Source organism: Haliaeetus albicilla, chromosome 28, assembly GCF_947461875.1.
Source record: "Haliaeetus albicilla chromosome 28, bHalAlb1.1, whole genome shotgun sequence".
NCBI lineage: Eukaryota > Metazoa > Chordata > Aves > Accipitriformes > Accipitridae > Haliaeetus > Haliaeetus albicilla.
The window spans coordinates 15,058,297-15,084,976 of record NC_091510.1 but is presented as its reverse complement, the minus strand read 5'-3'; the positions used below and the strand labels follow the sequence as shown (position 1 = coordinate 15,084,976).

The 26,680-nt window shown below is 37.7% G+C and overlaps 1 protein-coding gene across 5 annotated transcripts; it reads left to right on the top strand.

Annotated features, from left to right (window-relative positions):
- Nucleotides 1-110: 110 nt before the first annotated feature.
- CPSF6 (cleavage and polyadenylation specific factor 6) lies at nucleotides 111-26,417 on the top strand. 5 transcript variants are annotated; one of them, XM_069773457.1, is made up of 11 exons: nucleotides 111-253; nucleotides 8,692-8,901; nucleotides 10,790-10,893; nucleotides 11,657-11,802; nucleotides 12,542-12,715; nucleotides 13,820-14,324; nucleotides 15,553-15,645; nucleotides 16,637-16,752; nucleotides 17,086-17,239; nucleotides 18,236-18,427; nucleotides 26,002-26,417. In XM_069773457.1, the coding sequence occupies exons 1-10, from the start codon at nucleotides 194-196 to the stop codon at nucleotides 18,420-18,422; spliced, it is 1,749 nt and encodes a 582-aa protein (XP_069629558.1). In that variant the 5' UTR covers nucleotides 111-193; the 3' UTR covers nucleotides 18,423-18,427; nucleotides 26,002-26,417. The 5 variants fall into 5 exon arrangements, with proteins under 5 accessions (XP_069629558.1, XP_069629556.1, XP_069629557.1 ...); XM_069773455.1 differs by having other exon boundaries at nucleotides 18,233-18,427; XM_069773456.1 differs by lacking the exon at nucleotides 26,002-26,417 and adding an exon at nucleotides 18,565-25,627 and having other exon boundaries at nucleotides 18,233-18,427.
- The last annotated feature ends 263 nt before the right edge of the window (nucleotides 26,418-26,680 follow it).

The following is a 26,680-nucleotide window of genomic DNA, read 5'->3' as shown; positions in this document are numbered from 1 at the left end:
CTTCCCTCCCCGCCCTCCCCGGGGCAGCCGCCACTTCTGCAGTTCCCGGAAGCCCCCTTCCCCCGCCCCTTCTCGCGCGGAAGTGACGCCTCGCGCCCCGCCCTCTCCCTCCTTCCCTCCCTCCTTCCCTCCCCCCTCCCTCCCGGTGGCGGCGGCGGCGGCGGCTCCGGTCCGGGCGCGGCCGGGCGGGATCATGGCGGACGGCGTGGACCACATCGACATCTACGCCGACGTGGGCGAGGAATTCAACCAGGTACGCGCCGGCCGGCCCGGCCCCTCCCCTCCTTTCCTCTCCCTTCCCTTCCTTCGCCGCCGCCGCCGCGCCGCCTGCAGGCCCCTCGGCGAGGCGGCCGGGCCGGGCCGCGCCGCCGTTGCCGCCGCCGCCGCCGCCATTGTTCGGCCGGCTACCGCCGCCGGGCTCTTCCCGCCGCCGCCGAGGGCGCGGATCGGGGCGGGGGACGACGAAAGACAACAGGCCGCGCCTCAGGCCCGGCCGGTCCGGCGGGTGTTGGCGGGCAGCGCCGGCCGCGGTCTCTGAGGGGAGGCTGCTGGCGGGCAGGGCGCGGGAGAGGCCGCGGTGCGCCGGGAGCGAGCGCCTTCCCTTTCTCCCTCCTTTTCCCTCCCTTCTGAAGGCAGGAGCGGCTGCAGATCCCTCTCCCGCCCCGCGCAGGAGGAGGCCGTAGGGGACGGGACCCCTCCCGGATGCGGTGGGGAGAGCAGCTCCTTCCCGGCGGCTGAGGGGAACCGCTGCCATTGTTCGGAGATGAATTAAAAAAAAAAAAAAAAGGCTCCGAGCGGTAACAGTTTCTCGGCCGCTCTTTGCGGGGGAGGCAGGACTAGTGCGGATTTATTCTGCAGCGCTGGAGAAACTATCTCCCTTTTTTATGTTGGGTGGGTTTTGGGTCTTTTTTTTTTGGTTCGCTGTTCTCTCCCTAGTCGTTACGAAAGTCGCACGGCGCTTCTTTAGAGGAGGAGCTCTATTTTAGTGAGGAAGTGTGGATGAAATAAACACAACTTCCCTGGATTGCAAGCCGTCCGCTTTTCTAGTTCTTTTCATACCCCTCACCTTTCCCAAAAAGCCTAGTTTCCTACCAAAACCTGATGTTCCTACCGGTTTTGTGTGCCATCTGACCTGTTTGTGGCTCTTGCACTTCTCCAGGTTGTGTTGCCCCAGATTGCATTGTTCCTGCCCTAGAACATAAATAACCGAGAACAACTGCACTTTCACATCTTTACTGGGCTTACAGTTGTATGTCTGCCTGCCCTACAGAGAACTGGGAAGTAGGTAACAGGTTATGGAAATCACAGTTAATTTGGAAAGCAGCTTATAACTACCTCAGGAAACTTTAATTCTTTAGATATTTATTGATAAAGTAATTCAGAAGATTAGTGATCTCCTGAAGGTATACTATAAAAAAAATGCCATACCAGCGAGCAGATGATGGAGAGGACTGATTTGCTCTTAGTTTGCCTACACGTGAAGGTTTGTCCCTTACAGCTGAAGACCCATTATATGAATTTAAATGGGGATGAACCCTAGGACAAATACCCTTTAGCATAAAAGTACATCTCTTCAGTTTCTTTAATAACTTGGTTTTGGTTTAATCAGTTCCAGGTAAAACACTGATAGCAAATAAAGTTTTTCAGAAAAAAACTAATTTGAATCCAGTAGTGTTTGTGTAAATTCACGTGTGCAGAAGTCCTCACAGTAGAATAGTTCTGTGCTGTAAGTGTAGTGCAGACAAATACTGCCAGAACAAAAGTGATGGAGGTGCTCTGTTGCACTCACAGGGTCCTGGTCTACCCAGGTTGTGGTTAATATTGATGCTCCCTGTAGCCATGGTGCAAGGAAGGGTGATGGTACAGATGAAGAGAGTCTTGTGGTAATTTGGTTTGGTTTATTCCAGTGGTCAGGAGTCCCTTTTGCTCTTTTTGCTGTATTCACCCCAGTTGCTCTCCTACTGGGGCTGCATTTCTGTAGTCTGCTTCATCAGTTTGTGATCCTTGCAAGATACAGGGCAGAAAAGTGAGAAGAGGCTGGTGCCCCTTTTCCCTCAGCTTGGCTTTGTTTTGTGGTTGGTCTTTCTTTTGCCCCAAAATTTTGCTGTTTGTTCTTTTCCAAGTTTCATTTTTGTGACTTTCATGTTGTCTCAGGACCTGCTCAGTTGAACTATATTACTTTAAAATAGAAAGTTTTACTGAGAGTGACACCTCTGCACTTTCCCATTTCCTTCTGTCAAGTACGAAAGGTGGCTAGTTTTTACTGCCTACACTATTACTACGTCTGACATCATTGTGATGGGTCCTCTATAAGCCTCTATTCATGAATTACTGTTTCTGATTTGAAGCTGACAGCTTAAATTGGTAAGACGGGACATGGTTCTGCATATCTGTGGATGGCTGAAGATGACAGTTAAGAAAATGCTGTAGGGAGAAAGTGATTTGCATTACTTGTTTGTTTATGTAGTGGACATTTTACGGAATGCCATACTTGTAGGGAAAAATTGCTTTATGTGTAAAGCAATAAGCTGTTGTTTTTTGATTGTGTTGTGCTACGATAATTTGGCTTACCAATATTTGTTCACGTTGGACTACAGGAACCCTTTCCTCTAGTTTTGCCAGTACCAGGGACTGAAAAATATACTGCGTAGCTTAGTTGTTCTGGGTACAGTATAACTGTATTTATACCCAAGCTGGGACAAAACTTTTGTTTGCATCTGTAGTAAATTAAGACTCTTAGGGCCATTTAGGACTTGTGGCTGGATGAGCTGCCTTGGGTTGTTTTATCTTGTTCTGGGCCTCAAGGTACTCATCCTTGAGGCTCTTCGGGGATTTCTTTTTTTTTTTTAATGCCTTTTTCCAGGAGAAGGGAGGGTGGAATGTTCTGCTTGATTAGCGCTTAATGAACCACAGGTTATAAGAGTGAAATAAAGACCACAGAGCCATGGGTTTACAAGCTGGCTAAGATGGATGACAACTGAGAACTGTCTTGGGTTGTACTTAGTGTTGGTTGCAATGAGCTGACTAACTTGACTTGAAGTCTGATCTTTTTAATGAAAATGCATCTTTCCCATTCCATCTGGAGCTCATCAAAACTATGTCTGTCAGTGTTGCCTCTTACTCTTTCATGAATTTACTGTTCATCATTATTGTATTCTTTGTCCTTGGGCTTACAGCTTTACTCAATTTGACTCCCACCAGCTGTATTTATTTTTTTTAAATCATGCTCTCCCTTTTTTTGCGCTTTTTTCCGCCTTTTTTGCGTGCTTTTTTTTGCTCCCCCCCTTTTTTATTTTCAGAACTTGGTTGAGTCATTTTCCATTTTGTTCTTCTAAGCTGGCTTCCCCATCCAGTGGTTTTTCGTGTTTATTTAAAGTCTCGTTTTGAGATGAGAGTCTCATAAACGTAGTACTTCCTGCATACATTGCTTGTAACCTGTAAGAAATACGTACTGCATGGCATATTTTACTTTGACCATCTCCCTAGTGTTACTCATCTTGCTCTTCAAGAAACAGATCTGTGCTTCACATGAGAACTGCATTATCTGCATACAAATGGCTGAGGCTGGCATTCTCTTGATGGCAGGAGACCGCAGTAAGATTAGGGGCGCTTTAGCAAATATCAGGGTATGTTTTTGTCCACAAAAGCCTAGAGTATCAGTGCATGATACTGAGATAAGGAGGAGCCTGGTGCATGAGGCCAGCTTGGATCTGACTCAAGGTTGCCTGCAACTTTGGCCAGCAAACCCAGTTACTTTCCTGCAGTCATGAAGATGTGACCGTGCGTTGTCAAATTCTCTGATGCTCTGATCAGCTTTGCATTTCCCAAGTTTGTTTTTTCACATAGACACATGCACATAATTAAACAGTAAAAACCTGTTTTTATTATACATATTATATGTATGTATACATATAAAAATCCTTCTGACCAAGCAGAGGATACAAAACAATTTAAGGATTCTAATGCTGTGGAAAAAGCGCTTGCTTTGTTTATACTCTAATGAGTATACTTGCATAGTTGCAATGTAGATATGTCTAAACATGCCTGTAGTGTTCTAGTTTGATATTTAAATGCTAACAAATTAGAAATGAAAGAGTTTTGATTTTGTATTTTGTAACTGGATAATAAAAGTGATTTAGATGGAGTAAGCAGCTAAGAGGCTAATTATCTGGAAACCTCTGTGGCTACGGATTCTTAGGAACGTGTTAGTTACTCTCTTGGCTTCTTATCTGTACCACAGAAGAAAAATTATTTTTTTTGTGTAATAAATAATAAAAGATAGCATTTAATGGCCACATAAACCAGGTTATTAAAAACAGCATTTATATCAGGAGGACAGTTGCCTCATTATGGGAGGGGATGGACATATTGTGGTATAATAAATTTCTACGCAGAAGGACAGAGCTGTCCTGTTCATAAAAAAACATAAGCTGGCAGACCCGCATTTATTATAAAATTATATGCAATAAGGTATTGCACATACTATTTCATCAGTTCTGTTGATCTGCTGAAGGGGGCCTGGGGAAGAGATAACCTTTGTATATTTGCAAATATCAAACTACAAAGAAAACTTGAAACCATCTCATCTGGCGCCTCTTAGCTTTTTTCTAATGCAAACAGCAATATCACCTCCATTTAATTTATACTTTTGACTACTTGTGAATTTTTAGTTACTCTATTTGACAAGCGATCAGATTGCTTAAATTTTAGTGGTGTGCCAGCTGCAGAGCTGAGAGTGTTTGGGCCTGTAGAGTAAACATTAATTTTATGGTCTAACAAACTTGTCCACCATGGTGGATGGTTCTGCCACAGGCAGTGTGCTATTTTAGAAACATCAAAGGCCTGCTGATTTGTTAAGGTTCCTGTGTGTGTTCAGGCAGCTAATCGAAACCAGAAAGATTTTTGCTTATCTCTTTAACGTGTTATTCTTCAGGATCTACAAACTTTAAAAAGTGAGCATGCTAATGTGTATTTAGAGTTTTTGACCCCATACACTGTAACTTGAATTAAAAAAATAAGGGAGAAGCTGGATAATTTGCTTTTTCATAATTGAATGTTTTTTGGAGAAACAATAGCAATTTTTTTAATGAAATTTTATTTAAATCAATTTTTTTAATGTCTTTTTGGAGGTGTAATTTAGTGTTTAACTCTTAAATTGAACAGAGTTGAGCAGAAAAAGCAAGTCTCAGAGATGTATGTAAAGTTTAAAGAAATTTTATTTAAAAAAAAAAAATTAAAAAAATCCAAAACTGCATTTGTAATGGGAGTGACCAGTTCTTCTCAGCAACTCAGAGGAGTATGGCTGCTAAGTTCCAAGAAGAAATTACACTTTTAATTTGTCCCTTCTAGATATGACCGTGATGTTCCATGTGTTTATGGCTTTCATATTTGAATGTTGCAAAACACTGTGAAGGGTAATTAGAATACAAAATACTGAGGAAGGGCTGAGTAACTGGAAGTGTAACAGCTAGTCTGGCATGAATATTTGAGAGCATTATCTTTTCAATACCCTTTTTATTCATCCAGTCCCACTTAATAGCACAGAATGTGGAATCTCAGTCCTGATTTTCCAGAGCAAATGGTCTGGTATTTCAGACTGTGGTCTAGTTAAAACATGGGCTTTGGAAGTGTATTGCTACTCTGAGTCAGTTATAGAGGGGGCCAGAATAACGATGCTGACTTTGTTTCTTAGCATGTTTATCTGTAAGATTGTGAATTACTATAATTGAGTAGAAATAATTTTCCTTCGTGCTTGATGGTCTTCTCTTAACTAAGGAAGTCAGAAGAGGTCCAAAACGATTCCTGGTACGGGCAGAGCATTTGTTGAAATAGCTAAGACTAGAGAAGTAATGCTTCCTGTATTATTTTTCTTACTCTTCTGCATCTGGGAAAGAAGGGTGTGTTTAGGTAAGTTTCCATGGTACACATATGAAGGAGGAAGGGTTGTGGGATCTTCTGCAACATCCATCGAGACACCTCTCTCCCATCTACACTTGCAGTTGCTGACTCAGATCATTCTTCATCATCTAACCACACACCTTGTTGACAGACTGGTAACTGAATTCTATGCTGATGCAAAACCAGCACGATGTAAGAAGAGATTATAGTGAACAACATCAGGGTTTCTGTTGTGTTTTTATTGATTTAAATTAAGGCACTGATGCTGTTGGGTGCTTTGCCTGGCCCCCGCCCAATTACATGCAGAATGTGCTGCCCTGCTATTTCTCTCCCTCTTCTTTGATGGTGACCTGAAAGCCTATGTGACAGAAACTTGATCTGTTTCAGAGGAGTTTCTTGCCACTAGGGAAGTGCAGCAGAGCTGTGGACTGCTGCCTACTCTGGTATTTTGGCAATGCTGACTTTAGCTTTCTCGGAGGGATAGGTTAGTGTACATCTGCTGTAAGACTGGTGGCTGCCCATTTGGATCTGTCTACCAAGACTAAATTCTGCTTCCCTGGAGTCATCATCCATACACACAGATGACTAGAATTACTGCATGTTTAGCAGAGGATTTCCTTAATTGCCTTGTGACATCATCCTTAATCTTGCTGGAAGATGTCATGTTTAGGCCTGTCCCAGGCTGTTCTTTGAACCTACTTTCATTAGCTGTGATGATAGGAGGAATCAAACTGAGACAGAGAACTGGACAGACTAGGTGAAAATATGAAACGCTTACTTAATGTAATGATGATAAGTTTATCTTAAGATAAATTTTCTGTTGAAGTTTAGGGTGTATTGGGACAGTGCAGTTTACAGAGGATCAAATCTACTTGATTGACAATGCCAAAACTTAGCTTACTTGTTTTGGTGGGGTTTTGGGGTTTTTTTTCTGTTTTAGCGATACCCTCACTGTATGAATACCAGTTCATAAGGAATGTTTTCTTATTTTCAAGACAGCTGAGCATCTGATGATGGTTGTGGATATATTGGGTTTTCAGTCAAGATTGCTAGCTTTGTAGCCTCTTTTCTGTGGAATCCAACTTGATTCTCTCTAGTCACTATATGTGGTACCTTGAACTATTCTGTCTAGGATGTTTGTGTGGGCTTCTAGATAGAGATTTACAAGATAGTGGATGCTGAAATATCTCCGATATCAAACATGGTGAGGTGGTTTCTGTTCTGGATCAGGGTGAAGTCCAGGAATCCTCTGCAGGCTTTTGAAGTCCAACTTTTGCATGTGGCAAAGCAAGCTATGAAAGTCAGTATGAAAGCTGAAGGTTAACATTAAACACTGCTAGGCTCTCCTAAGCTTTGTCAGACCACTGTTGTTCACTGAGAAGTTATTGCCTTCCTGTCAGTAGACATTTAGATGGTGCCTCTCCCTCACATAGATTGGGCTGTTCGATTGTAAGTGATTGGTAGGATGGTAAAAAAGGATAGCAGTGTCCCATTGTGGAGTTGATCACCATTGAATATGGTGACAGTATATAAGATGAAAAATGGCAAGTATCAAAAGAAGTCTTTGTTTTAAAAATAGTTCCTTAATGCAAATATACAACACCCAGCTTCATTCATGTTTGGAGTTAAGCAATCCTACTGATTAAGGTTACGTTGTATTTTAAAAAAAGTTTTTGCATGTTTTTGTGAAGGAGATTATTATCATTTACAGTCAACATGTTTTACCCTTCTCTTAATTGTCTGTCTTTGGTGATGACAGCACAGCTGTCTCTATAATAAAAAGTAATATGGCTTGGTAGTAGCACATCAGCAGATTGAGGCAGTCGGTGCTTAGGCCCCTCTGTCTACCTAACACGCTGTTTGCATGGTCTACTTCAGATGAAATTTAGTCTGGCTTTTAGGACCAAATATTCCTACCACACTTCTGATTCAAAGCTATCTGAAGGACCACGGATTGATCTTGACCTCTCTGTTCCCATTTAGTAGGTAGGATGCAGTTGTTGAGCACATGAAGCAGAGCTTCTGGAAAGAAACTCGCTTCCATTCCCTCTGAAAGGAATCTAGTTCACTTGGCTGGAGCTGTGCTGTAACCTGTACCAACCCAAGGGAGAAGGGAGTGATTCAGTCCAAAACCCCACGCTGCTTTTCTGAACCAAAATGTTCCAGAGGCAGGCTTATGCTGTAGAATAGTCCCTCTGTAGCCCATGAATAAATAAATGTTTAATAAATATAAACCCTTGGGTTTATTAAATTTAATGAAACAAAATAGAATTCTGTCCCTGTCTGGCCCCTCTGTGAATGAGGAGATAAAAATCAAGTTAGGAATGCAGTAGAAATCTGAAAGGTAGAATGCGGAGTTTGTCAGTAGAGTTCTTGAAGCTTGGTCTGTTTACTCTACCAAATGTTTTGATGGAAAAAAGATTTGCTTGAGAAAGAATGTTAGCCTCTCATTTTGCACGTTGCTCATGTCTCTAATTCTGGGAGTAGGGCTTGTGGGATTTTTGGATTTCTGTTTATATTACAAGGGCAAAAGTATTGCAAAACAGTGGCCAGAGGTACTTTTTGTGGATTTTTTTTTTTCTGTTCAGTTTAGAATATAATAGAAGTCATAAGAATTTTATATACTTTAATATGGATGAAACTGGGGCTTAGCTTTTTAGCGGGAGTGTTGTGTAGATGTTGGATCAGACTTGCCACGTCTGTGGAATGTGGCAGCTGTCACAGCATTTTGTTTCAAGTAAGTTTTAAGAGTGTTTAATTTTAAATATAATCAAGGTGTCTTTTGTATTTTAGGAAGCTGAATATGGTGGACATGATCAGATTGATTTATATGATGATGTAATTTCTCCATCTGCGAATAATGGAGATGCCCCAGAAGATCGTGATTACATGGATTCTCTCCCACCATCTGTTGGGGATGATGTAGGTAAAGGAGCTGCACCAAATGTTGTCTATACATATACTGGAAAAAGAATTGCCTTGTACATTGGAAATCTTACTTGGGTAAGTATCCTATTACTATTTAGGTGTAGCCAGGAGTTTTATAATTATGAACATAGTTCTTTGTAAATATTTTTGGCTTAAAAATTGTTTTAAATTAAGAGTACAGCAAAGCAAGTGGGTTTTTGTTGTTTTGTTTTTTTTTTCTTTTACCTGAAATTTAGTAAGCCTGTCTGGAGCTGTCTTGATGTCTAAAAGATCGAGGAAATCTTCAGTAAATATGAACTTTAAAGTTTCCTCTTGTGTTTTAACTGTTATGAAGGGGTATTTGTGCTACCACTTTCTTAAGGTTTTCAGAGAGCTGAATGAAAGAGGAGAACAAGCTTAAATTATCAAATACTTTATGTCTGGAGATACTTAAGACTACTGAATGAACCTATTTTTCAGTAAACCCTTGCTGAAGTTTTTAGTTTAAAAACGAACTGGAAGGTTCTCAGGGATTTTCTTGAAATTACTTTGCGCCTTTTTCCACTTCCCTTTTTCCAGGGCAGTGACTCTTCCAACAAAACTGTTTGCAGGTATTTGCCTTGAGGCTTATTTCTGCCGTCCTAGGAGTAACAGGTTTGGGATAACTCAATGAACTGCAGTTGCCCTTAAGACAATTACTTTTGTTAGCATTAAAGCATTTAAAAATCAATTGCAGTTAGGCAAACAAAGTGCAAGAGCTGGTCAGTAGCTGAACTAACTGGAGTTTATATCTGTTTACGTGAAATCAAATTATTGCAAGTCCACACATGAAAAGTTCTCATTCAAGGCTTTTTCGCATCTGATTAATTTCTTCCTAGTGCTAAACTTGGAAAAGAATGCTGTATGGGTGTTTAGGTGTCTTTTCATTGCTTATTACAGTATCCTAATTTCAGGAGCTAAACAGGTAAGTAAAGGAGCACTTGCCTTAACAGTTGTACCATTCTAAAATATACAAATGGAATTAGTAAAATGCACATGAATTAGCTGAACTCATCCAAGTCAAATGTCACAATTTCTAAAGCAAGTGGCCCAATGTGCAGCAGTTTGTACCTATTACCCATTATTAGGCTTAACAAATGAAATTATCCACAAAAAGTGCATTTATTTACTTTAGCATTGCTATTGTGTTTGTTTTCTTTGTGTTTAGCTCTCAGGAAAGTAATTTGTTGAATTTTTGAAAGAAATCTTGGTTTGAGAGAGATCAGATAAGCAGTTCAGAATCTTGAAAGCCTGCTTTGCACTTCCCATATGAAATTTAAAGAGGTGATGGAGTTACAGAACTAAGAAGAAAACCATAATTATTGGTGTATTTGCGTATCTTCAGATATGAGTGAAATTGTTAAATGGTGCATAGTAATTAATAGGAAGTTACAGCAAGTAGGTTTGGTTAAGTGGAAGCAGTTGTTTCTAACCATAGTTTCTGTACCAGTTTCCCTTCTTTTGTCTGTAAATCCTGCTATATTTGTGCAAATAATATGTAGTTCACTAAACTCTGATTAGTCAAAGCTCTCACAAAGCACCTGGTTAATACGGCATTTTAAATTGACTTTTTTGTAGAAATAATAGAATCAGTGGGAGAAAAAATGGATCGGGTGTGGAAAAAGTAAGTTACTGAAATAGTTCAGTTGAAGCCTTGCACTCTCAGAAAACAAGTTACTCAAATACAAATTTTTTTTTGTATACTGTGTGGAGGAGTTGATGCAATGTAGCATATGGGGAAGTGTGTATATTTTTAAAACTAATTTTCTGAGAATTGTAAAATATAAATGACTGTTCTCCAAAAGTCAGAAAATATTGACAGCCTGAATAAAGTATTCCTCTTGACCAATTTCACACACAAAAAAAAAGGCATGGAAGACTTAGTTGACGTTTTCATGGTGTTTTAGATAAGCTTTCATAGCTTAATATTAAAAATATTTTTCAGTGGACAACAGATGAAGACTTAACTGAAGCAGTTCATTCACTGGGGGTAAATGATATTTTGGAGATAAAATTTTTTGAAAATCGTGCTAATGGCCAGTCTAAAGGGTAAGAACTTGTCATTTGTTTTTTTCTGTAAATGGACTGAAGTTTGGGAGGGTGGAGAAGGGGAAAGAGTTTCAGTTTTCATAACTGTCAGTATGTGAACTGATAATGTTTGTTTATTTAACAATGACTGGGTGTATAATTTCATACTAATGACTTAAATTTCAGGCGTGTAATTTTTTATGACGGTGTTGCGTGTCTCACTAATTTGTGACTTAAATCTTGTTGGCACTCTTCATTAAGATTCTAGTCCTAGATTTCAGTTCGTGTGGTGGTGATATTTGTTGTTCCTCATAGTGTAAATAGTGTTCCCCTAACCTCCATTACTATATCTTTCTTTACGTGCTTTATTTTCCATTAACTGTTGAAAGTGAGCGCTTGAGCCCATTTTTCACTGGCAACCTAATCTTCCTTGCATGAATGTGCCTTTCTCTCTCCTTAGTAATAATGAGAACGCACTGGATGCTTAATAATAACTTGATCATATGAATTAATATATAGTGTATTGATACGCTACCAGAAAGCTGCCTTTGTTGTGATATATTTTGATGCATCTTGTACTTGCACTTGTGGTGGTTCTTGTATGTCCTAGAATGAGTTACTCTATCTGTTCTGAAAACTGGACTAAGACCTGTGAGACAGTTTCTGTATTTAGTTTTCAAGTATTGTTTTGCTTACTGTGTGTAACCTTTTTCATGAGGCATCAGGATATCCAGGAAGTGGAAAAACTGTGGTGTAACTTTTTTTCTTTCTTTCTTTCTTTCAGGTTTGCCCTTGTGGGTGTGGGATCAGAAGCATCCTCCAAAAAGTTGATGGATTTATTGCCTAAAAGAGAATTGCATGGGCAAAATCCTGTTGTGACTCCATGTAATAAACAATTCCTGAGTCAGTTTGAAATGCAGTCAAGGAAAAGTAAGCCTTTCTCATGTACTGTCTTGGAAAAATAGAAGTTTATTCCAAAAGTAGTACTGCAACTTTTTCTCTCGGCATCTGATAATCTCTACGCGGTTTAAAACAGCTATAAAGTACTTCCAGTAAGGTGAATGAAGTTGCAGTTTTGTTTGAAGATGGTCCTCTTAAAAATAAAAATTTAAAAAATCACTTAATGTACTGAGGATCTATTGTTTTGGCAAGAGAGAGCACTCGCTGAAAGAAGGTTGTAGCTTTGTGAAACTCTTGTCTTATGGTTGGAGACGCTTTCTCATTTTGTGGATTTCATTTAAAAAAAAACAAACAACACAATAGCATTTAGAAATTTAACATTTCTAGACAAATTGGACTGAATGCTGATGTCTGGATAAGTTGTGCTTCTGACAAAATGGTGAAGAGAGGTACTGTGTTGTGCTTTCCTCCAGCATGTTGTCTTGTGCTTCCCAGTCCTTATGTGTAAATGTGTTCCTTTGTGGCCTTAGGCTGCATTAGAAGGACTGACACTCTCCCCAGGTGCTATTCCATTAGTATGGGGATATTGGAACATTGTCATATTTTAGCAAAGCACTTTTTCCTCCCTGAATAGCTTTGGGTTTGGGTACCGAGAAACAAGTTGGTGCTCATAAGGTCATGCTTTAGTGCTGCATAAAACTTTAGATTGAGTTGAAAAGCTTTAACCTATTTTGATTTATGTAATTACACTTTTGTTTTTCCATTGCAGCCACACAGTCTGGCCAGATGTCTGGGGAAGGTAAAGCTGGTCCCCCAGGAGGAAGCTCACGAGCAGCATTTCCACCTAGTAATAGAGGGCGAGGTCGTTTTCCAGGTGCCATTCCAGGTGGAGACAGATTCCCTGGACCAGCGGGGCCAGGAGGGCCACCACCACCTTTCCCAGGTAAAATAATTCATATAGAGAGTTTCAGTTTCATTTGTGTTTTCTTGTATTAATGCAGCATACTTATTTGGGGAATTATAAAGATCAAGGCAATTCAGTAATGTGCTATAATCAGTGTTCACCGCCGGATTATAGGATTTGACAGTATTTCTTTGTTGATATTCAAACAGGGAGTTGTACTTCCTGAATTTCATAGCAATGTAATAACATTTTTTAGAGACATTCTTTATAATGTGTTGATGTACATATTTTTAAAGTATGAAAAAACTAAGATAGATCATGTTAGCAAGTAGACTTGTCTTTAGTGCAGTGTGATTCAGATTTTCTGATTTGCTGTATGTGGTGAGAATGCCTGTGTTGCAGAGCATAAAGTAACTCTGTTCCTTACTGCATTACGGGTTTGCACATCATCAGAAATTCAGCTTTGATTCATGCTTACTGAGAAGTCAGTTAGTTGGTGCTTTGGATACCACAAATTTGAAGAGGAGGTATTAATGTTTAGTCAGGTTTCTGATAGGGGAGAGATCTGTTTAACAATCAGGCTTGCATTGCAGTGAAGTTCTCGTTTCAGCTTAACTAGTTTTAATGAATGTCATTGAGTAGGTTGTCTACTAATAGTCAAAGGGACGTGGTCAAATTGAAAAATTACTAATGAGGACCTGAAAGTAGGTTTGGGTACAGCATTTACCTTACCTTCTCCAATATAGTTTTTCCTATATTTTTTAATATATATTGTATCTTATGCCCCATATGAAAGACTAGCTGCAGGTGTAAGTAGGATGCAGTGTTTTCTAGGTTTTGTAAGCTTTTGGGGGTTTTGATAACAATAGCAGGTGATTAAGTGATTGGCGGGGGTGGGTTGCCAGTTTTCAAGTTAATGTTCTCTTTAAATATTGATAGTCAAGCAACTGTTAAAAATTTTCTAAGCTATTGGACCCAAAGTGGGACCATGCATGTCTTGTGTAAGTTGCAAATTGTTCAGTGGGGTTGATTTTGGTTTTTTGTTGGTTTTGAGAATAAAAAAAAGCAAGATTATTAATGATTTCACTAAGTTTTCTTTCTTTGTATTTATTAACTTTTTTTATTTTTTTATTTTTATTTTAGCTGGACAAACTCCCCCACGTCCACCTTTAGGTCCTCCTGGCCCACCAGGCCCACCAGGCCCTCCACCTCCTGGTCAGGTCCTCCCACCTCCATTAGCTGGACCTCCTAATCGTGGTGACCGTCCACCACCACCAGTTCTGTTTCCAGGACAGCCTTTTGGTCAACCTCCACTTGGGCCACTTCCTCCAGGTCCTCCACCACCAGTACCAGGATATGGGCCACCACCAGGTCCACCACCACCTCAGCAGGGTCCACCTCCACCTCCCGGTCCATTTCCCCCTCGTCCGCCTGGCCCTCTTGGGCCACCCCTGACTCTTGCACCTCCTCCACATCTCCCTGGGCCACCTCCAGGTGCTCCACCACCTGCACCACATGTGAATCCAGCTTTCTTCCCCCCACCTGCCAACAGTGGCATACCTACTTCAGACAGCCGTGGCCCACCTCCGACAGATCCATATGGCCGACCTCCACCATATGACAGAGGTGACTATGGGCCACCCGGAAGGTGAGTACTTTTGGTGTGATGTGCTTGGTAGCATATTTTACTCTTGTAGGAAGCATTTGGTTTTCCTTTTTAATGCAAATGTTAAAAATGATGCAAAATAGGGCTGGAAGGGATCCCAGCAGTCATCTAATTTGCCCCTTTTCACTTCTCTCAGTGAAATACCTCTCAGAAGCATGTTTGTAGCAGTAAGAAAATCCTGAAATGCAATACTAGTAATCTCACTTTCCCTTTTCAGCTCTGAATTGTTTGTCTTCACTGTTTGTATTTGGCAGTGTCTTTATTCCATGTGTTCTACATGCAAACTTATATATCGCTTCCTATGCAGCAGCTTCTGGTTGCGCTTCTGCCTTAACTTGAAATTCTGACTTGTACCTTTACCATTGTGCTTTGCAAGCTGTCTTTTTAGAATGATCTGGAGCTCTCCTTTTTGAATATGTGTGTATGTTGAGTACAGTGCTATACCAAGCTCATACCATTTTCATCTTTCAGTAGCTCTGCTAGTCCCTTTTTTCTTCCAGATTCAATTCAAAGTTAGTCTTTGTCTCAAAAACCAGGCGTGATTTTACTGCAAGACTTTCATCTTCCTTTTCTGTCAAGATGCTGCGGTTCATTTGGTGCAATCTTGCTATGTTTGTAGCAGTGGCTTTTCCTATGGTTAATCCTATCTGGGACAGAGTTTTTGAGTCTCTCTGACTTGACTTGTCAAGTTTTTCACATCTTGTTTGAAACATCTTTTTCATCTGTGCTTTCAAGTATCTCTGTCTTGCTCCTGTTCATTGGTTTTCACCATATTTGTATTTGTCACAGAACATTTTGGGATAAATTGTAAGAAAGACTTTTTTACATAGTTATGTTTGGATTTTTCAGTTGTGATTTTACTGCTAGCATGAGAGATGCTTCTCTTGCTTAAAATGTTTTCTGTGAAGACACTTTGCTTTGCTTCTTCTTTTACCACAAATTTTAAAAAAACCCACGCATCTGTACATTCTGTGTTCCTACAGAAACTATAGAAATTCAAGTATTTGGCTTAATTGTCTGAAATATAATAAAACGATAAGGTGTTGGTTGTTTTTTGATGGACAAAATTGAGGTTGTCTGCAGTTTATAGAATGTCTGGGGAGGGAAGGAGTGGGAATAGGACAGTATAACTTACTGTCCAGTATTTTCATTAATAATGTTAAAACTATCATCCATAACTATTTAAATTGTCATTAATTATATATCATAGGCGTTTCACTGGAAATAACATGTCCATAAGAGAAAAATTACATATTCCATTCTATGGGAGGCACACGAAAAATAATACTCAAAACTCAGGGAGGTATGAATTTTTAGACATTTCCTCTTATGCTAAACTGGCTATAGGATCTTGTTCCACTTCTTGCAATTAAGAGGATAGCATTGCTTATTATTCTGCATTTTCTTTCTACCAGAAGAACTAACACTGTTCTAGAAATATCAAGCAGTGGGCCAGTTCAACAGTCTCAACATTTGTCTCTAACGTATTTCTCCAAATTTTCTATATGATACAGAGACTGGCTAATAGGACACTGCAAAACTTTTGGAAAAAATTTTGTATAGGTTAACTTCTGTTACTTTGGAAACCCTATATAGGTAGCTAATAATTAAAGTAAAAAAGTGTAATGAGTATGAGGATTCTGCTTTATTGCTTCCTCCTTACTGTGACCAGTCTGGAGATCAAATTGGAGCACATTGAACTTGACCAGAAATAAAAAAAAAATAAAATTAGCTGTAAAATATTGAAGTATCATTCAGAAAATTGAGTGTTTTAAAGTTGATAGACTATCTTTGCTTTTCATAAGTTACAGCATTCTGGTCTTAGTTAAGATCTGGGAAACAGGATCATATAGTTCTAATTCCAGTATTGTTTTAAAAATAATCTCTAATTTTGCTCAAAGTCGCATTGCCTATGTACATGTATTTCCACATTCATTCAATTGGGATAATACCTACTTACATACCTTCAAGGATTTTATGAAAATTATAAATATTAGTAAAGCACAGTATTGAAGTGCTGCTGAATCTTCAAAATAGATGGGATGAACAAGAATATAAGTCTCTTTATACAGCAATGTCTTAATTGTTTTTTACCTTTTTTCTTTTTTTTTTTTCTAGCTTTCAGGATTTTATACTGTAACATGGTCCTTAACAAAAACCAAAACCAAACCCAGATCCTGCTTTCTTTTCTGTTTGTCACTTTGCTTAAAGTTGCAAACTTGGATTGTTAAAACTGCAATGATAGCTGCTGGTGTTTTTCTTAACCTTTTAAATACTAGTTTTATTGCTTGCAGAGAAATGGATGCTGCAAGGACACCTCTAAGTGAAGCAGAATTTGAAGAAATCATGAATAGAAATAGGGCGATCTCAAGCAGTGCCATTTCGAGAGCTGTATCGGATGCCAGTGCTGGTTAGTAAAACTCAATTAATGTGTTTGCTATTCTACCCCACTGAAAAGAGTTTATAGCTTTTCTATTAGGAAACTGGCAGCCCTGCAGCCACATTTTCCTAGTAGGAGGCTGAATTTAGGTACAACATATGACTGATTTTGTACTGTGCTCCAGTTAGTTTCTGAGAATGCCTTCTGAGTACTGATCTGGACAGTATTTTAATATTTGGTTCTACAGTAAATGATCTGGATGGCTGTTGAAGAGAAGATACTCGTAATGGTAATACTATCACAGATAAAAATGTTTGATTTAATTTGTATAGTTTTCTGATCATGATCTTGTATCATTTTCAGGGGACTATGGAAGTGCTATAGAGACCTTGGTAACTGCCATTTCCTTAATTAAACAGTCCAAAGTATCTGCGGATGATCGCTGTAAAGTTCTTATTAGCTCTCTTCAGGACTGCCTTCATGGAATTGAGTCCAAGTCTTATGGTTCTGGATCCAGGTAAAACTTTCCTCTTCCATCTGCCCTTACTTACAAAAGGGAAGGTGTAGCACAGGACTAGTTCTCGGAGAAGAAACTAAGTTATGTAAGAAGCATAGTGATTTGCTGAGTTGCACAAGAAATCTGTGAAAGAACCAAACAGGGGTTTCCAGAACTTAGCTGCCTTTTAATTAACCCTCTTTTCAAAACTGATCTGACTAGCTTAAATTGAACTCTTAGTTTCAGTTAGTATCCTTTCCTACACGGTACTCTTGCAATGTGTAAACTTCAAAATAGAATTATCCTTTATCAATTAAGATGTCCAGTGCATAATTTTTATTAGAATTCGCTATTGAAAATTAAGACTGAGGATATTTGATGCCAGTTTTCATTTTGCTTAAAAGTAATCTTCTCCACGCTTGTCACAGTAGAAGTACACTCAAGTTGCGGAAAAAAAAGTTGGTCAGAATGATTTTGCCTGTTGTCGTTTGTCATACAATCTAAAAATCGAGAGTAGGTAGATTTAAAATTCATGGACTCTTCTACCTAGTACAAGTAAGAGATTGGTATTTCTTTCAAAGCTTAAATAATGCCCCTTTCAGTGTTAGGACAAACACTGAGCCTCTAGTTCATTTGGATATTGTAGCAGTAGTGTAGTTGGCCTTGAATATTAAAAGCACAGACAGCTGGTTTTGGCACATGCTTTCAGTACGCAGATTAGCAGCCATGTTGTAGTGATCGTTTGAGGTATGGTGCATTCCCCTGGCTGATTTCAGCCATATCATCCTCCATTCTGAGCATGCACTCTCTGACTTGATAGATTAGAAAGTGGATACACCTTACTATCTGTAACTGAGTTCTTAGCCACCACCTTTATACCAGCTTTCATGTTATATACAAAAACATATCTGCATCACAGTGAACAGATAGTTCTCTCATACCCCTTTTTGATTAAATTCGGCATGGGGATGGCTTGTATTTTGAAGAAAAATTTAATGAAGTAATTTCTTTTAGAAGACGTGAGCGATCCAGAGAGAGGGACCACAGTAGGTCACGAGAAAAAAGTAGGCGCCACAAATCACGTAGTAGAGATCGTCATGATGACTATTACCGGGAAAGAAGCCGTGAAAGAGAGAGGCATCGTGATCGTGACAGAGATCGCGATAGAGAACGAGACAGAGAGAGAGAATATCGTCATCGTTAAAGAAGGTGAGTGTTTCATGTTCTTGAACTTTACTGTTACTGACTTACTAAAAGTAACTACTCTAGGTTTGGGATTATTTACACCATTAATGTCTGCATTTAAGTGATCCTGCAGTATGTACTGAATCACTTTCTTCTTGCAGCATCTGACATGGACATAGGTAAGTAACAACAGGTAACTGGTCTTGGGAGGGAGGGAGTATTTGTGTGACTATCTTCTGCAGTTTGCATGCTGCCTTTTTAATTTTAGGTGGTATTAATGTTTGCGTTTTTTATGAAATGTGATTGAACCAATTCTTAAAAAAGCAGTAAGCCAGACTGGTAAGTCTGCTCTCTGTAATCTTAGAAGATTATATGAAATTTATGGTTGTATTTCTTACTTGTATTTTAAAATATTAATTGTGTTTTAAAATCTCTTTGTGTAAGGACTGTAGCATTTAGCCCTGCATATGTCATGTGTGGATTATTTCAATTTAGGGAACACATGTATATACAGTTGCTGTCCTTGCACAAGTATGGCGGTGGGGTTTTTTGGGTTTTGGTTTGGGTTTTTGTGTTGGTTTTTTTCCCAGTGAGTTTTACTCAAATTAAGGAAATATAGCCAGACTTTGCTCTTTATTTTATGACATGTGACCTGTCAGTATCTTCTGCCTTATAGCTAAATTCAGGTGTTATCTTCAATAAGATTTATGATCAGTTGTTCCCTACCACCCTGATTTTTCATTCCCTCCCCTCTTTGACAGTAAAGTCGTTTTATGAAGACTAGTAAACAAATGTGTGACACAAGGATTGTTTCTTTTCTGGTTGTTCACAAACTAATGTGTTCTTTTATCTAGTATATCCAGAGTCTTGCATGCATCAAATCTCTAGATAGCTACAGAGTAGCATGCTAAATAATGCTTTTTTCAGTGTGCTGCTGAGAGCTTTAAAATACATAGAAATGTTCATCACATTATATAATGTACCATTTTGAGGATTGGGAATTCAAGCTGCCCATGATTCCTTACATTTGACAATTGGAAAAACCCCTACCTATTCTTTTGTCTGCAGTGGTCTTTTCCCTTTTTAGAAGAACTTCCCACTACATCTACACTAAAATTGAAGCTTGCAGACTTTCCTGTCTGCCCAACTTTCATTTCTTATATTTACCCTCAGGTTTAGTTTCCGGATTTGCATGTGGTATTTATTCATGGAAGTTCATTTAGAGAAGCTAAATGGAGCAAAAGCTTTTAGAAATCATATAAAATGTAGTATAGTCTGAAGTGAAAATATAATTTTGTATTAGTTAAATGTCAGTTTTTCAGTCAAGTTTTTGTGTGACTGACTCCTTTGGGAGAGAACAAACATACTAAATGCTGTAGTCTATTGAGTATTAAATGGGTTGTTGTCTTGGGTTCACATACTAACAGGGGACACACAAAGCAGTAACTGACCTAGAGAAGGGGAGTCAAAGGCTTAAATAGGAAGGTGAGATGTGGCAGCTGAAATTAATTTGGCAGTATATATCTGTTAATGCCACTTTTTGTCATAAAAAATGGATTGGTAGAAATATTTCTGGAATTGCATAAAAATAGCAACTGTGGTTCTTAACTGTAAAATATCAGAGCATAAAAATACAGATTTAACAAAAGTAAATGTAGTTTCTTTTGTTGAACTGGATTTTTACTTTTTGTCATAAATGAGTATTTGTGATATTTGCAAATAGCTGTTACTAATAGGAGGTAACCATTGAGATGAGCGATGGATGCATTTCCAGAGCGTTTTCCTTCTGGTGGAGATAAGCAAGCCATACTAAAAATTGTTAATAACCTGGAATTTAAGATATTTTTTTTTTTTACCCTTGGCATACTTTATTAATCTAGCTTTAATTTTTGTGTATTTAGTGTTGTGCATGTAGATACAGAGTATCTGTGCCAAGTACAGATTCCGTACCCTGTCACCCCAAGAAAACATACCAAATAGCATTAGGTTGCATTTTATAATTTCCAAAGCACAGTTTTAAAATGAGACTGTGGTTTCAGTCTTGTTCAGGTGGGATTTATATATGCAACATCCTTCAACTTTGTTGTATGCTGGGACTTCTCTTGTCTTTCAGAAGAGTTGTGTAGGTAAGGTTCCCTTGTGCAAAGAAGAAAATAGGTCCCAAGAACTTGATATAAAGGGCAAATTTAGTATTCTGCATGTAAATGAAAGCATTTGGTATTTTTTTTAAAGTTAAGTTGTAAACATTTTGTCTTGTTGCTGTCTTAATGAAGAAGAGCTTTATTGTAGTTTTGGTTTTATATATTTATACACACACACCTATATAAAGGAAATAGAGTTATCTCCTGGTTTGTATGTTTCATTTTCACTAAGATGTATGTTGCCATACATTTTTTTGTTTCGTTCTTTACATTGATTAATATTCATAAACGGATTTAACAGTCTCAGTCATTTAATAAATATCAGCAGTGCTGAAAAGAGCTACTCCCCATATTACTGTGTTTTGCCAGATAACATGAAGTTGCCTCTGTGCCTGCACCCTATGAATGGCACCTATACTTCTCCTTATTGTGTACCTATAGTCATAACTGTGATACTGTACTGGCATTTTTTTTAAAGTGTTGCACATCTAGTTTAGAAGGATTTTAAAGGTCCATTGTGAACATTTTTGTATACAGTGAAATTCAGTTTGTACTGTATTACATTTATAGAGATAACTTACTAAATGTGTTTATAATAATAAAACTCTATTAAATAAAGTTTAGATGTACCATAGTAGGTATTTACACTTCTGTTTGTACACTTCATGATGTAAAATTAAATTCTTGCAAGATTTTTGTGCCTTTGCTTGAGTAAGGTTTTAAGTACATCGATAATCCATTCTACAGAATTACTATAAACTGAATGTTTCCTTGAAACATCTTGCCTTTGCTTGTAGAAAGCCTATAGATATAAAAGAGAACAATGGATTTAAGACAAATGTCTAACCTGTATTAGTCAAGAAAACTAAGAATCCAACAAAATGACATTTAGAAGGATTAAAAGCAAAATTAGTGTACAAACAGAATAGTAATGTAAATTCATCAGCATGAGTCCTGACTTTTTTTAGACAGAATTTTATTTTTTTAGTTTAACTGATACTCAATGATGTATTTCTAGCTGATACATTGTCCCAATCTTAATCTGTCTGAATTTCTATAACTGCTGAATGTTAAATTTTTCATTTTATGTTTTTGTTATTGGATTGATTGATTATTTCCTATTTAAACTGGATTTGGACTGAATTGCAAAGACAAAACCATAGCATTGTAACAGTTGATATGTATGTAGACTTTGTACTCCATATTTCATGTTTTTTCTCTGATTTTTCTGCTCTCAAACCACTGTAAGCAAAATAATTTGAAGTTGGAGGCTCACATGCTTCAAAAACTGCTCTCAGCTTTCTCTGAAATAGTTTCAGCTTTGGAGTGATCTATCTAAGAACTAACATGGTTGAATTTTTTTTGGTGTCAGTAGGAGGGGAAATGGTACTGGTAGTTCAAGTAAGATTCATTATATTTTGCTTGTATAAGTAGGAACTCTCCTGTAACAGTGTGTTAGCAACCACTTAAACATCAAGTGAAGTATGAAATTAGCCTTTTAAGAAACCTTGTTAATTAATAAGAAAAATGTCTATTTTTGTAAGTTACTTTAATAATGAGCTTCTAGGTAATACTGGAATTTCAAGTGAATCATGTGGTAGCATTGTTCAAGACCTGGGTATATGTACCTGTCTAGGATTATTTCAGATCTTCTTAGTATTAAGCTATTATGAACCTTATCTACCTAATCTCTCTTTTTTAAAGTGTGTATTTTTGAGGAAGCACATATGTGGGGCTGGCACTATTCTACTGTATCTAGCATTCATCAGAAAAATAATGATTTCTGCATCTGATTCAGTATTTGAAATCCACCATAGAGTGAAAGAGGCAAGCAGTGCCACTGTTTTATGTGCTTCTTAAAGTATTTTATGGCTACTCTGGTGCTTTATAGAAACATATAGCTTGTTTCTTAATGTTTAGTGTTTTCTCATTTTCTTGAGGGTGGTAAGATGGTTTGAAAAACAAACTGAAAATCTTATGCCATTGTTTATTTTCAAATGCATAACTGCATAACTTCGATTAATTTTTTTCCATGAACATGTTGCTGGAATTTTGTTGTCCTCTGAGGCGTCTTTAGAAACGCTTGTATTTTCGTGTTCCCCACATCCTGTGCTTTTTTCTTTTGTTTGTGAAATCAGTAGTTTTGACAAATTTGAGCTTGTGAAAGTTCCCCAAGAAACTTTAAAGCTTTGTAGTATTTGAAACGTAAAGAAGTTACTTGCAAGTGAAAATGTTGGTTTGATGCAGTGTTCTCCAAAGAATGAAAAAATTCCGTTTTTTCGTTTTGCTCATTGTGGTTTGAGAACTAAGATTTCTTTTTACAAAAAAGAAAAAGAGAGAGAGAGAAATGAGAGATCTTCATTTTTATGTTTTCCTGTGGCAGCCTGATCTACCTTTTTATGTCTTCCTCATATATTAATGTGAAAGCCTTGCCAATAATTCACATCTTTTTAATTTGTAAACTAAAGATTGAGTTTTCTGAACACACTCCTCTGTTCATCAGTTATTTTTGGTGAATAGACAGGCAAGGATAGTAGGGGAAAGACATACAATGAATGAAACTAGTTTGGGACCATTCTTCTTCTTCCCATGTAAAATTATTTATAAAATCAGGAAATTGTTCTAGTGTTGATATTAAATTATACACTAAGATTGAACAAAGATGCCAGGTAAGTACATTAATTGGGGGGGGGGGGGGGGGATATGCAACAAATGGAAGAAGGTGCTAGTGGTGGTAAAATAATCTGTACATGTATGATGAACAGAGTCGCATATGTATCTCAGCTTACATGCAGAAAGACAAATATAGGGTCAAGCTTGAAATTCCTTCTTTCTCACTGTATTATAGCTAAAGCATCACAGTATTTGGAGATTTGTGGTGTTCTGGAATGTAGGTTAAGTTAAAACAAATCTTGGCTTTCTGTGGGATTTTTGCTTTGTGTATTTTTTTCTTTATGTATAGAATAAAATAAAATAAAGGAGAATTACATGAAGTAATTCTTAGGAGCTATTAGGATATAATGACAAGTGTGTATCATGCATTTTACTGAAATGTGAACATGTTGGGAGATTAAAATTCAATCCCTGAAAATATCAGAAGTTACACTACGATAACAAAACTTGACGGGTGTATGCACATACAGCTTTAAACTACTGTAGAATTTTCATACTTCTAAAAGCTGTTTAAAGCTTTTATATGCTTATTTGGATAATTGGAATTAAAGGGAAAAAATCAGTTGCTACTGCAAGATGCTTTATATATAAGAAATCTATTGGGTTTTGTTGTAAGAGTCTGTGGAAGAAAAGTGCTGAAGTTGCATCTTGCATAAATATAAAAATGTGTGATCACTTAAGTTCTGGGATTTCATTTTTGAAGTGTTCTGGCATAAAACCCTAGCTTTTAAACCACAAAATAACTATTAACAGATAAGTCTGAAATTTGGGGTTTATTAGTAGAAATGCTGAGAAACTGATTGCTGTATGGTGTTAAATTCTACAAACCTAACACATGCTTGGGACAGATAGCTTATAAGAGCTTGAGGCAGATGGAAAACAGCAATGCCAGGAAGTACTGACTAGAGATTTAATCTTTTTTTTTTTTTTAATTGTTTCTTACTTCAATATTCTACTTGCTTGTAGAATACTGAAAAGGGCTGAGCATGAAGGTATAATCCATACAGATTTATTTCTTCCTTTTGGAACCACAAAGGCTTCCAGTTTTGCCAAGAACAGTGGCAGAATACTTGGAATCAAAATGTACACCACTTTGGATTTTAGTTGGTCATGTTTTTTAAAATGAAGGTTCAGTGTGGTGCTGACCATCTTAAGAGCCCTATAATGAAAAGTATTAATCCTAAGTCCAGTTTATCATGCATTCTTTAAAGTTCCTGTAGTTCCATAAGCACCCTTGCAAATCTAGCAAATTATTCCCAGGAACTGAAGCTTTCTTATGCTAGTATTATAAATCATATATATGTTGCTTTGGATCTGTTAACTGTCGCCATAGAAGTGATAAAGATCCATTATTCTTGCCACAGCAATTGTATGATGAGAGCAGCAAATTCTGACACGCAGTCTCACAGCTGTCATATACTTCCTTTCTCCACTTAAAAAAACTGAGATTCTCCCCTGTCTGTTTGTGCTAACTTAGCTCGCAACTCTGAACACGTCTTCTTGTGGAGGCAGCACTTTGTCACTTTGCTACTAATTAATTTTAAATGTACGTGACAGCTATGGAAATTTTGGTCTCTGGGGAAGGAACTTCCCCAAAAGTAGTTACTGGATGATACATTCATGATTTGGGAACAAAGTCTGCAAATAAGAAAAGAAATTCCGGTCACTGCTTTGGATTTGAGTTAGTTTATGTGCATACTGTAGTGTATAGAGCCTACTTGGTTATACTTTTTTTTTTAAAGTTGTTATTAACAGTCACTTTGAGGAAAGGAAGAAGTGTGTCAATTGCTCATGCAAAAATTGAGTGCTTTGTTTTCCCAACTGCTTTGAAATTATTATAGTTGAAGAATATTTGACAGCTGTGTACTGGTGCACGTTCATGAAATTGCTCCTCTAAATGTCTTGTTTTTCAAATGAACAATTTAATGTGTTGGTTTTTTGAACAATTTGATTTAAACTATTTTGAAACTATTGAATGTTGAAATTGTGAATTATTAATGAAATGAAGATAGCTAACTGTTTTGTAATGGAATTCAACTGAAATCCAGTGTATGGAATTATACCATCCCAAGTATTTTGTGAACTCTTACAGTAATTAACTCTGAATGGTGTGGTTCCTTAATTTGCCAAAATAGATGAGAGTAGGAAGTAGGGGCTTGGGGTTTTTTCTAGGGCAAGTAGGCAAGGAAACCTGCAAATCTATATTGTATTATTTGAAAAGTGGGTTCTTGTGATTAAACTACAAGTGTGTATTTTTAGATGTGAAGCCCATTCTGCTTGCCACTAGTCTGAAAGTTTTGAAGTACTGGTATCAGATTCTGTGCACTTTCAAATGTTACTGAGCTGTGAGCCATCCACTTCATTATATAAGCAGTGCATTACTTAAATGTCAAACCAGCTTAAAAAATGTAAAAACCTAGTTGTGGCAAAATTACCTTACGTGCTTGTTCGTTCACTCTTGCAGAATGCATACTTTAGGAAATGTTCTATATAAATGTTTCCATCAGTCACAGGAACAGTAGCTATTTCTTCCTTTATCATTCAATACTTCAACTGTGAATTTTATATTCTTTCAACTTTGTTGTACAACAACACTAATTTTTAACTATTGTATTAGAAAACAGTTTCGTGCACAAACAAGTAGCTACTGCTTCTGGGCATTTTGTGTTAGTTTACATTACGGTGAAGTAGATGCACGACTTGTGTATGTATAGATAAGCCAACAATTTTCTGTGTATTATGGGGACTAGCAAAATCTACATCACAAATTTTGACACATTACAGCTGAAGGAAGAGGAACAGCGTGCAAGACAAGATACGTTCTTCAAGGAAAGATGCTTGTCCAGCAGTTTGCTTCATGTGATTGAACTGAGCCTGTAAGGATTCATGGATAAAATGAACAGGAATAGATCTGAATAAAGCAAATCTGCATACATGGTAACCAGTAGCTCTTTTACTTTTTTATGTTGCTTAACTGTTTTATTTGAGGGAAACCTGTGTGATTTAAACCTTATAGCTTTTGCAACTTTATTACTGGTTATATACATTTGGCAATTATAATGTGCAAGCAATTGGAAAAAGTCAAGTAAATGCTTGTTTTTATAGTAGTTTGTTCATGTTAAACTGTTCATATGATAATGTCTGTACACAGCACCACTGATTACAGTAGATGTAGTGTTGTAATAAACTGTTTAATGGGGCTGATGTGTAAAGCTGTTCAAGTTATTTGATGTTTACACCTCAGGGAAAGTCTTGTGTTCAGCAATATTTAAAGATAATGTTACAATGAAAACATTGATGCTGTCTTTAAAAACATCGCAATAGTCTTGCATATGCCTCAACCTAATCTTGCATTCAGTGAGTTAAACATACTAATGTTGCTCTCACACATTCAATTTTGATATGAACATAGGTGGTTACATAAAACCTTTAATGCTATTTTGCTTTCTAGCAGTGTTTACCT